This window comes from Cucurbita pepo, chromosome LG14 (genome assembly GCF_002806865.2).
Source record: "Cucurbita pepo subsp. pepo cultivar mu-cu-16 chromosome LG14, ASM280686v2, whole genome shotgun sequence".
NCBI classification, from domain to species: domain Eukaryota; kingdom Viridiplantae; phylum Streptophyta; class Magnoliopsida; order Cucurbitales; family Cucurbitaceae; genus Cucurbita; species Cucurbita pepo.
The window spans coordinates 8167121-8179798 of record NC_036651.1 but is presented as its reverse complement, the minus strand read 5'-3'; the positions used below and the strand labels follow the sequence as shown (position 1 = coordinate 8179798).

Here is a 12678-nt window from a genome sequence, read left to right as displayed (position 1 = left end):
TCTACTCTTCTTTTTCAGGTGAGTGATGCCATGGATCAAGGCGGGAGAGCGTTCGAGAGTCTTAAAGCCACAAAGGAGTATCTTGAGCCGTCTAGGAGTCTGTACATGTCATGCATAGTTACTTCGTACATTTTGTACCCCACAAACTTCTTCAATGAAATTCATATACTACTTGAACAATTTGTTTCGATTGAAATTTTTGTTCTTAATTGCTAAAATTTTTCAGCAATTTCTTCTTGTTAATCTCATTTTACATGCTTTCATTGCATAATCTGTTGAGCTCCGTCTCGATTTTGAGTCTCAAATTTTGGAGTGGGACACTTATTAATTCCAATTTGACATACATTAAAAACAGTTTGGACATAGATTCAGAAAACAACATTCTCTAACCCAATTTCTTTATTTTGTTGACATAATGAATATTGGGTTAATACTCAAGAAGGGTTTCAATTCTTGTTTGAGATGGAGTTTGTGAGTGCATATCCACCGTCATAACCTCCTTCTTCTCCACTTCCTTTGCTATTATCATGTTCTCCTCCGTGAGCTCCTCCACTGCCGTAAGCTCCGCCGGCCCCAATTCCAGAACCACCAGCATGGCCTCCGTAACCACCGCCGGCGCCAATGCCAGAACCACCTGCATGGCCTCCTACTCCGTCTCCCCTTCCATACCCACCGTCGACTCCTCCACCATTTCCATATCCATGGGAATCTCCATACCCATTTCCATTTCCATTTCCATTTCCATTTCTACTTCCATAGCCGATATCATGATCTCTTCCTTGCCCATACCCACCATTGCCTCCATTTTCATAACCTCCACTTCGCCCACCACCGTAACCAACACCATGATCTTCTCCACCTCCATATCTACTCCCACTTCCATATCCTGCTCCTCCTACGCCGGAGCTAACCCCTCCTCCGTATGCATTTCCTCCACCGTTACCATATCCCGAACCCCTTACTCCACCACTTCCATAGCCTGAACCTCCAAGAGCCGACCCTCCGACTCCATATCCTCCACCCGATCTTCCTCCATATACATTATCATAGGATTCGTCACGATGCCCCGAATCGTACCCTTCTCTAGGGTTAGGGCGATCGTAACCATAGTGATGTGTTCGGGGATCATAATCAAGAAGGGTTCGGGCAGCCGAAGCTAAACCCAACCCTACAAGGAGAAGAAAGCTAAGGCACAAGACTCTAGTGATAGCCATGGAGAGAATTTGAGGATGCCTAGAATGAATCCATTGGTCTCCTTATATAGGAAATGGTGGAGGGTTCATAATCTTCTCTATGGTGTGCTTAATTGTAAAGAGGGCGCCACATGCAGAAAAAAAGAAGATAATTTGGATATACACGTCCACAAATGTCCATGAAGCAAGCACTATAATGTGCCTTTTCTCATATTTGGCTCACAAGTTGCACTTGAACTAAATTATATGAATATTTAAGCAACGCTTTGATCTCATCTTCCATTAACACGATCTTGCAAGATTTGATAAGATTAAGAAAAAGAGCAAAGAAACATGATAATTTATTTGGTTTTAGGAAGATATTTGTAGGATTAAATTCACCATGGCTATAAAAATCCACTACATAAAAGAGCATATATTTAACTAGGGTTCTTTTTCCCTTTTTTTACTTGAGCCGCCATGAGATTTGAGACATGAAATGGGTTATGAAACGACATTGCATTAAGATAATATCTCTTACATATCATTAATGCATGTTTTCCTAATTCCCACTTGAACAAATACATTAAATAATCTCTCATTTGGAGTACAATAATGGTGGAATAAATCATTACATTTTAAGGATATTAAATCTCATCATGTTGGCACTAAAAAGAAAATAATAAAAAAAAATCTTTTCCATTATAGATAAAATTTTAGAATCTTTAACCTAATCTTTTTTTTTTCTATGGTAAAAATGATCTAAAACAAACTACATGAGTGGAAAGATGAGATACCCGATAAATTGAATTATGGGTATCTAGTTCAACTGAACCAACCATGTCATCATCTTCTACCATAGAAAAATGTTAGAGTTGCACGTTTCGATTACGAAAGATTAAAAGTGAGATTCGTCCAAACATTCTATGTCTTGTCTTGAGGATTCTTCATCAAACTTGTAGACATGATATTTACAAGCTAAGGGTATAAGTTTCATCTGTTGTAATTAGACTTTAGGTATTTTAAGCTTAGGTTCTACGACTATATGAACTTCTAGGAGGCCTCGAAATCTTGAGTCATTCTCTTGCTTGTCACAAACTCAATCGAAGTCAGATAGTTGTTCATATTTTCTAGCGTTGCAGATTTACTAGACTAGCTCATTGGGATTAATTTGATTCTCAGAGCACTAGGGTCTAGACCTCTGATCATTGCTAATGATCTTGTGGTGCTCGGTCTACTAGAGGTATCTTGACCTAGGTTAATCGTCAAACTGTCCTAACTATAGCGTCTTTTTCTTAACTCAATACATTCATGCATGCTCAAATAAGGAGATAACTCAATTAAGCATTAGAGTACAAATCTCATTCTCAAAGTGTACATGCATGCTTAACAGGAAGATAACTCAATCCATCACTTGGAGTATATATCTCATTCTCATGGAGTATATATCTCATTCTCAAAACATACATGTATGCTTAATAGGGAGATAATTCAATCAATCACCTTGAGTATAGATTTCAATCTTAGTATAGAGTAACTAATAGAACGAAAACATCTCACACAATATACAAATTAGAAATCTCATTCTAAAGACATTTCAAATATTTGTATGTATCATATATAGCATACTTAAAATCTTAGCTCAATTCTATACCCTAGACGTGCGTTTTTTAGCTATGTATGGTAGATCATATTTGCATGCTATTACATTCTACCGATTTATATAAGTACTGTTCAAGAAAATTCAAATGGCTACTTACTTAGTCGTGCATGCCGTACTCACTCTTGTTTCCTGCTTGCTCGGTACTCCACAATTTCAGAATTTCACTAGCTGACCCTAATTCAAGTTATAATAAACTTATTATTCCAAATGAATTGAAAACAGTCAAATAAAGGTCGAATTAAATGGGCAAAACTAACCCTTCAGAGGCATCACATGCGATTGGAAAAACTCTTACACGAAGGTTTCATGCTATCCTGCCAGGAGCGGGTCCAAATGCACAGTCCTCGATATTCTTTTTTTCGAATCTTAGCATACGTATCTCAAACGAATTTATAGATATCTTATAAGAACAAGACGCATGTCCCACTCATTGTGTGCTCGTCCACACTTCGAGACTAGCCGGAGGCAACACACTAGGTTTTTCCCTAGTTTTTCTATGTGTGACATGTGGCCTCCCCAAAATATGCGTACGTTCGCCTATTAGCCCCAACCGTAATGAAAAGGTCATCTTGGGTAACTCCTCCATATCTAAGGGAGAAGCTCATTGTTACTTTCTTTCAATCTTTTGGTTGTCTAAATTTAATCCTTTGTTACGATAAAAGAAAATCTCATGCTTAGTTATTATATCATATAGTTTCTTTTCACCAATACATACTAGAGCTCAAAGTTTAAATGAGAATGAGACTTCTCATACCAATTTTAAAGACTTCTAAATTAAAGTCTTTGAATCATAACTTCCCTAGTCAAGAAATATTGTTGTGTTTGGAGTCTTATTATTCTACTTCTCCGTCAAATCTAAGTATATTTGAAGTTTCTTATAAAATGATATTTGATTCAAAACAAACATTTTACCTACTCAAACACCTTCAATGGGTTGGATATGACCCATGATCAAAATATCTCGAAACAAATAAAAAAAACTAAAAAGAACAATTTGACTAGAGATCTTTTGAAACAAAGAAACCTTAAGCACTTACCAATTCAATTCTGTTTTTGTGGTAAAACTATTTATGGGGGAGAAAGCACACCTAGTTTCCTCAACTTTCTCTCCAAGTTAAAATCACTGGCTATACTTCTAAATAAATCACAACTATTTTCTAAACTTATTCAACTTAATAATTACCAAGTTAAGATTAATGACTCACATTCTCGGCCTAAGCTTATTTTACTTGAGATTCTTGACTTCTCAATAACTCCTCATGTTTGCAAAGCTTAACCCTTGCTAGGGTCTTGGTGAGAATATTTGCATGTTGCTACGTAGTGTCAAGGTTGTTTGGTCCCTGATCAACTCTATATTCTTCCTAAGAAATTTTAATTCCACAACATACAATTTCTTCCGCTTCTCTGTTATGTGTAGGGACTTCTTCATCTTACAGGGTACTCTTGTGTCTTTCAACCTTCTTTTTATACATTCCTCTAGCCTTCTTTGGTTGAAAGGACAAGTTTGATGTCCCTTTTTCTTACGCTTTGGTGGCCTTTCTCTAGGCTTACGTGGTTAGGTTGTTCTTCGCTGATTGTAGTAGCCTCTGGTTTCTTCTTGGTTATGTTCTTCGGTTCCTTTTTCTCTTAACCCATTGGTTTCTTCTTCACTTTCTTGTTGTCAATNTCTCTTGACCCATTGGTTTCTTCTTCACTTTCTTGTTGTCAATGCCAATGAATAATTTTGGAAGATGTTGATGGTCTTTAACTAGTATCTTATACAAGCAGTTTCACAATCGTCTTACTTTCATCAATAGAGCTTCGTTTATGTTGTATATCTTGAGGAACGAGTCGACTATCTCCACTCTAAAAATATCTTGAGGAATGTTTATGTTGTCAATTGACCAAGTCTAATAATATTTCTCTTCAACTCGGGATGTAATACACCTTAGTTAATAGACATTGATCGTCATTCTTACACTGGAATAAGATAAACCCTTTGTTTTGGATCGATACAGATCATTCGCAAAACTTCACGTTTTCAGTGAACTTCTCATCAAGCTCCTTGAACTTTGCTCGATCTCCAGTCATGTGGTTGCTCGCTCCATTGTCTAGGTACTACATGCTGGACTCCACTTGATCATCTCCATCTATGAAGGGGTTCACATAACCTTCCCTTCATTGAGCACCAACAGGTTGAGTATATTCTAAGCCAACATCAATGTGGGTTCTTCATCATCCGTGAACATGAGGTTTAGCTCCTCATCACGCCCATTGTTGTAGCACTCTACCACATAATGCCCGTATTTTCCACAAGAGTAACACTTGATCACACTCTTGTCCTTCCGAGGCTTGGCATTGTCATGAATTTGTGAGATATTGTCACGACCTCCTCTACCACCACGTCTACGGTTATGTCCGCAACCACGTCCACGACCTATGTTTTTCTTGTTATGGCTCCACCGTCTCCTCGTACGTGAAAAAGAAGAGTCATTGCATCTTTCTTTTTTGTCTGTGCGAGCCACTACTCATGTGTGAGTTAGAGGTATTTCTCCTCCTCTTTGTCTCCGCAGCCACGAAGTCTCTCTACATGGACCTTAAGACGGTCAACGACCTTCTCAACCAACATGTTCTTGAGGTCACCGAACTGCTCGATGGAGGCAACAATTTGCATGAATCTTGGGGGAACTTGTAATACCCGAAGAAAGAGAAAAAGAAAAAAAAATAGGAAAAGTCGAGAGAGGGGCAAATAGGTAAATTTGCCCCTCCAACCACCTAAGAGGTCCAAATGAAACCCATCGAGAGTCCTGCAAAAGAGAAATAGTGAGAGAAAGGGGTAGAGAGAACCTAGAGAGAGAAGAAGGGATGAACCGCAGGAAGACTCACAAAAAACTACCATCGGAGTCTATTCCGGTGAAGATCATGATATAGAGAGACTTTCTTGGAAGGGAAAAAAGAATGTGGGTGGCCGGAGTCCCATTTTTCATCAAGAAATCAAAAAACCCGCAAGGTAAGGATCTTGAACGTTTTCTCAAATCTACGTTTTCCTTTGTGAATCAAGATCTGAAATCTTGATATATTCATCTAGGAACAATTCTACGCTGATATGTGAAGAAGTTTGGTGGAAGCGGGCGCGCGTGCAGCCTGCGACTAGCGCCTTCCTGCGCGCGTGACCATGCACTCCCAGCGCGCGTGGAACTGCCAATTTGGCCTGGTTGCTCTCTGTTTGCCCGATTTTTGTCCTGGTTCCAGTTCTAATACTGTTTTTACGTGAATAGGGACCTAATTTAAAGAAATCAGTATTTTTGGACACCTCACTGGCAAAGAAACGCTAGCAAAAAGGGCACGTGTCAACCAGGTAAATCACCACCCGGTATTTAGGAAGAAATACTTGTAAGATTGGCTTGGATTGCATGCATGCTAGTAGTTTCACTTCAGATTAACTCTCCATGTAAATTATTAGTCAGAGTGTTTGATATGATTGTATTGGGTGAATAACATGAGTGTTGCTGTATGTATGCATGCATTTAATTTATGTTGGAATTGGGTATTTTGTGTTCCGGGTGCTTGATGGACGAATTCGCCCCATTGAGCGCGAACTTCGTGCTCTGGGTGCTTGATGGAGGTCATCGCCTCGTTGAGCCGGTATGCCTAGTTTGCATGAATTATATAGTATGATGTTAGAAGACGATTGGATGCACATTCTGTTAATTGCTAGGGCCCATTTCTATGATAAGCTTAGGGAATTATTGTTAGGAGCGATATTTCGCTCCAGCCATATTTAATTTTCTCCTAGGAACTTAGCAGTTTACCGTGACAAGAAGGTACCTCGGAGTGTTCATAGATTGCTAGCATGAGAACGGTATCTATAGCTTCGTGGGAGGATCAAGGGTCCCTAATCAGTCCTTACTGCTCTTAGCCATTTTGCATGGGAAATGTGTCCCCACGTCGTACAGCCCATTAGCTGCATGGGAACGGGTTGGGTTGCGCCCCCCATAGGGGGACTATATGGGCGTAGGGGTATTCAGCACACCCCTAGGCTAGATACCATGTAGTCCCAAATAGCCATGTAGAGGTAGCACCTTATAGAGAGATACCGACCACATTAGCTTGGCGTAAGGAACCTCTAGGCGTTCAAAGAAAGAACGATGAATCGCTGAAACCCAAGGGGCAAGCCCCAAGGAACTAAGACTAGAATCAGATGTCCTAGAACCGAGTTAGGAAACCGTGGAAATCTGTAAATTAAGATGCAAAGAGAGCCTACAAGTAGGTGACTTACTCCGTATAATTTTTATACTCATTCCTTTCTACCTTCTTTTTTTCAGGTGTCGGTCGAGGTGGAGGAGCATTGGAGAAATGTGTGGTCACAGAGGGGTCATTGCGGAGCGTCAGTCCCTTTTCGGTCTTTTGGAGTCTTTTGCGAATTTCTTTTATATTTGTATTTTATTTCCTTTTTGTAAACTTAAATCCTCTTTTGAAATATTTTAATTTTATTTGATTTTCATATTTTTATTTTACTCTTCTTTTTATTTTCTTTTCTTTTTGTTCGTTTTCGATTTCATCTTTTTACTCACGATTCGATTTTTCGAAGCCTCGAAAATCGGGTCGTGACAGAATTGCTCAAAGGAACTTCTTGACGACGGAGATCTCCTCCACCACGTCGCGTAATGAAAGAATGCCGCTGACCATTGTCCTCAACTTCATGGAAAATTCGTCTATTGACTCACTGTCCTTCATGCGGGTAGCCTCGAACTCACTCTTCAAGGTCTCCACCTTTGCTTCCTTGACACGTTTCACACCCACATGCATTGTTTGCAGTGCCTCCTATGCTATGTTTGCCGAGTCCTTCTCTACCAACATGAGAAATAAGTCCCCCGAGACTGCTTGGTAGATGGTGGCAAGAGTCATCCTGTCGTTACGCTTCTCAACGTCACCATGCTCGACGATGTCCCACACGCCTTGTGCCTGTAAGTTAACACGCATCTTTATCGACCATGTTACGTTGTTACTCTTTCTGTGTAATTGGTTCTAGAGCGTTACACTCTCTTCCCTTCCGATCTTTATCGTTTTCACTTCTCCTCTAGTGACTTTGTAAGGTGACGACATTTGTTTCGACATCCTGACTTTGATACTAAATGTTGGATATGACCCACAATCCAAATATATCAAAACAAACAAAGAAAAAAAAAAGTAACTTAAGGAGAGAGATGGTTGAAACAAAGAAACTAAACACTTAACCTTTCAATCATCTTTATTGTTGTTGGAAAGAGCATACATAGTATTTACTTGGGAGATATTACAACAAGTTTTTTTGAACTTTCTCTCAAAGTTAATACCACTAACCACTCCTAAATAAATCACAAAATTTTTAACAAGTCAAGTTTAATGACTCACACAACCTAATACTTCCCTTTAAAAGTAACCTTCCTTTGAGTTGTGCTGACAAACAAATCGATAGATGGAGAAAATAAGTATGATTGAATCAATTTGCTCCATACCAATGTCATCCAAATTTGGTTTTATCATTGAACAGTTGATTCGAATTTGACATTCATTGAAAGCGGTTTCGACATAGATAAGAAAACAACATTCACTCACCCAATTTCTTTATTTTGTTAACATAATGAATATTGGGTTCATTACTTAAAAAGGGTTTCAGTTCTTGTTTGAGATGGAGTTTGTGAGTGCATATCCACCGTCATAACCTCCTTCTTCTCCACTTCCTTTGCTATTATCATGTTCTCCTCCGTGAGCTCCTCCACTGCCGTAAGCTCCGCCGGCCCCAATTCCAGAACCACCAGCATGGCCTCCGTAACCACCGCCGGCGCCAATGCCAGAACCACCAGCATGGCCTCCTACTCCGTCTCCCCTTCCATACCCACCGTCGACTCCTCCACCATTTCCATATCCATGGGAATCTCCATACCCATTTCCATTTCCATTTCCATTTCCATTTCTACTTCCATAGCCGATATCATGATCTCTTCCTTGCCCATACCCACCATTGCCTCCATTTTCATAACCTCCACTTCGCCCACCACCGTAACCAACACCATGATCTTCTCCACCTCCATATCTACTCCCACTTCCATATCCTGCTCCTCCTACGCCGGAGCTAACCCCTCCTCCGTATGCATTTCCTCCACCGTTACCATATCCCGAACCCCTTACTCCACCACTTCCATAGCCTGAACCTCCAAGAGCCGACCCTCCGACTCCATATCCTCCACCCGATCTTCCTCCATATACATTATCATAGGATTCGTCACGATGCCCCGAATCGTACCCTTCTCTAGGGTTAGGGCGATCGTAACCATAGTGACGTGTTCGGGGATCATAATCAAGAAGGGTTCGGGCAGCCGAAGCTAAACCGAACCCTACAAGGAGAAGAAAGCTAAGGCACAAGACTCTAGTGATAGCCATGGAGAGAATTTGAGGATACCTAGAATGACACCATTGGTCTCCTTATATAGGAAATGGTGGAGGGTTCATCATCTTCTCTATGGTGTGCTTAATGGTAAAGAGGGCGCCACATGGGGAAATAAAAAACAATTTGGATATGTATCTCCACAAATGTCGATGAAGCAAGCACTATAGTGTGCCTTTTCTCCTATTTGGCTCACACATTAGATTTGAAGTAAATCATATGAATATTTACATAAGGCTTTGATGTCATCTTTCATTTACAGGATCTTGCAAGATTTTGTAAGATTTAGAGAAAGAGCAAAGATAAACTTAAAAAGTAATATCTATAGTTCACTAAGTTTATTTTGATCGGTTCTTCTTGCTTCCCATTAGTTAAGGTTGATAATTTATTTGGTTTTATTATGATATTTGTATGATTAAATTAAATGGCTATAAAAATCCACTACATAAAGAACATTTATTTAATTAGTGCTCTTTTTCTTTTTTCCTTCTTGAGCCGCCATGAGATTTGAGACATGAAATGGGTTATGAAACGACATTGCATTACTATAATATCTTTTACATATCATTTATGTATGTTTCCCTAATTCCCACTTGAACAAAATACATTAAATAATCTTTCATTTGGAGTGCAATAATATTGGAATAAATCGTCACATTTTAAGGATATTAAATCTCATCATGTTTGCACTCAAAATAATAATAATAAAATTTCATAGTGCTTAAGATACTGAGAGTGATGTAGTTTGTGGAGTAGTTTTACTTTTAGATATATTATCATAGATAAACTTATCGAATCTTTAACACTCTCATGAAATATTTTTCATCTATGGTAAAAATGATATAAAACAAGCTACAATTGTGGAAAGATTAGAAATCCGATAAATTTGATTATGGGTGTCTGGTTCAACTGAACCAACTATGTCATCGTCTTCTACCATAGAAAACGGTTACAGTTGCACGTCTCAACCTACGAGGGTCTAAAAGTGAGATTTGTCCAAACATTCTATGTCCTGTCTTTGGTTTTTTCATCAAACTTGTAGACATGATATTTACAAAGCTAAGAGTATAAGTTTCATATGTTGTAATTAGGCTTTAGGTATTTTAGGCTTAGGTTCTACAGCTGTATGAACTTCTAGTAGGCCTCGAAGTCTTGAGTTTGTCACAAACTCAATCGAAGTTAGATAGTTGTTCACATTTTTTAGCGTCACATATTTACTGGACTAGCTCATTGGGGTTAATCTGGTTCTGAGAGAACTAGGGTCTAGATCTCTGATCATTGCAAATTATCTTGGGGAACTCGGCCTACTAGAGGTGTCTTAACCTAAGTTAATCGTCAAACTGTCCTAACTAAAACATCTTATTCTTAACTCAATACATTCATGCATGCTAAAATAGGGAGATAGCTCTATTAAGCCTATAGAGTACAAATCTCATTCTCAAAGTGTACATGCATGCTTAACAGGAAGATAACTCAATCCATCAGTTGGAGTACTATCTCATTTTCAATACATACATGTTAGCTCAATAGGGAGATAATTCAATCAATCACCTTGAGTACAGATTTAGATCTCAATATAGAATAACTAATACAACAAAAACATCTCACACAATGTACAAATTATAAATCTCATTCGACATTTCAAATATATGTAGGTATCATATATAGCAAACTTAACATTTTAGCTCAATTCTATACCCTAGACATGCATTTTTTTGGATATGCATAGTAGATCATATTTGCATGCTATCACATTCTAACGATTCATATAAGTACTACTCAAGAAAATCCAAACAGCTACTTATTTGGTCGTGCATACCTTATTCGCTCTCATTTCTTGCTTGCCCGATGCTCTAAAATTTCACAATTTCACTAGCCAACCCTAATTATAATAAGATTATTATTAAAAATGATCTGGAAACAGTCAAATAAAGGTCGAATCGAATGGGAAAAACTAACCCTTTGGGCATCACACGTGATTGGAAAAACTCTTACACGAAGGTTTCATGCTCTATTGCCACGAGCGGGTCCAAATGCATAGTCATCAGTATTCTTTATTTTGAATCCCAATCGACAGATCTCAAACAAATTTATGGATATCTGTTAAAGATCATGTATTTGTTTAGATTGCTGTCAGTTAGTATTAATTAAATCTCAGTTAGGAGTTAGATCTAGTTTTTTATTTGATTTAGTTTTGATTTGATTAGATTTTATTTTGATTTGTTTACTGGTTTGTTATCAGATTTTCTCCAAATTGTTAGGTAGATTTTCTGAATATCTTTTGTATTCTATGTATAAATATGAAGCATTCTTACTCTTCATAATTCAATCTTCTCATCAATCATTCAATCAATCCCTCTTTCACTAACAATTGGTATCAGAGCTATCTTCTTAAGGGATCTGTGAGATCAAAATGGGAGGAGAATCCAGTTTTTCCGCTGTTGCACCACCGGTTTTCGATGGAGACAATTATCAAATGTGGGCAGTTCGTATGGAGACTTATTTGGAGGCCTTGGATCTTTGGGAAGCAATAGAAGAGGATTACGAGGTCCCTCCGCTTCCAGCAAATCCTACTGTAGCACAAATCAAATTACAGAAGGAAAAGAAGACAAGGAAATCAAAGGCGAAAGCTTGCCTATTTGCCGCTGTATCACAAATGATCTTCATGCGAATAATGTCCCTCAAAACAGCAAAGGAAATCTGGGATTATCTCAAGGCCGAATATGAAGGAGATGAGAGGATTCGTGGAATGAAAGCCCTAAATTTGATTAGGGATTTCGAGTTGCAGAAGATGAAGGAGTCAGAGTCGGTGAAAGAGTACTCTGACAGACTTCTCAGCATTGCCAACAAGGTGAGATTGCTTGGTTCTGTTTTAAATGATTCAAGGATCGTTGAAAAGCTGCTAGTCACTGTTCCAGAGAAGTTTGAAGCCACCATTACTACTCCGGAGAACACCAAAGACTTGTCAAAGATTTCTCTTACAGAGCTCTTGAATGCTTTACAAGCACAAGAGCAAAGGAGGTCTATGAGGCAAGAAGGGGTGATTGAAGGTGCCTTACGTGTTAAGCATCAAGACAGCAGCAGGTATAAAAACAATAAAAATTTCAAAAATCAATTGACGTATGGAGATTCATCTGCCAATTATCAGAAGACAAAAGGAGGAGGTTTCAAAAAATCCTATCCACCTTGCCGCCATTGTGAGAAGAAAGGTCATCCACCATACAAGTGTTGGAGAAGACCTGACGCCTTCTGCTCCAAATGCAATCAACTTGGACATGAAGCTGTGATCTGCAAAGCCAAAGATCTGGTGAAAGAAGTAGATGCACAGGTAGTTGATCAAGAAGAAGAAGAAGAAGAAGATCAATTGTGTATGGTCACTTCTTCCTCAAGCAAAGAATCAAGCGAGAGCTGGTTGATTGACAGTGGGTGCACAAATC

The 12678-nt window shown here is 38.8% G+C and overlaps 1 protein-coding gene across 1 annotated transcript; it reads right to left on the bottom strand.

The window, feature by feature from the left end:
- Positions 1-321: 321 nt before the first annotated feature.
- LOC111810507 (glycine-rich cell wall structural protein 1.8-like) lies at positions 322-9251 on the bottom strand. The gene is made up of 3 exons (XM_023697215.1): positions 8472-9251; positions 2956-3009; positions 322-1255 (listed from the first exon to the last, which is right to left on the bottom strand). The coding sequence occupies exons 1-3, from the start codon at positions 9235-9237 to the stop codon at positions 447-449; spliced, it is 1629 nt and encodes a 542-aa protein (XP_023552983.1). The 5' UTR covers positions 9238-9251; the 3' UTR covers positions 322-446.
- Between the last annotated feature and the right edge of the window lie 3427 nt (positions 9252-12678).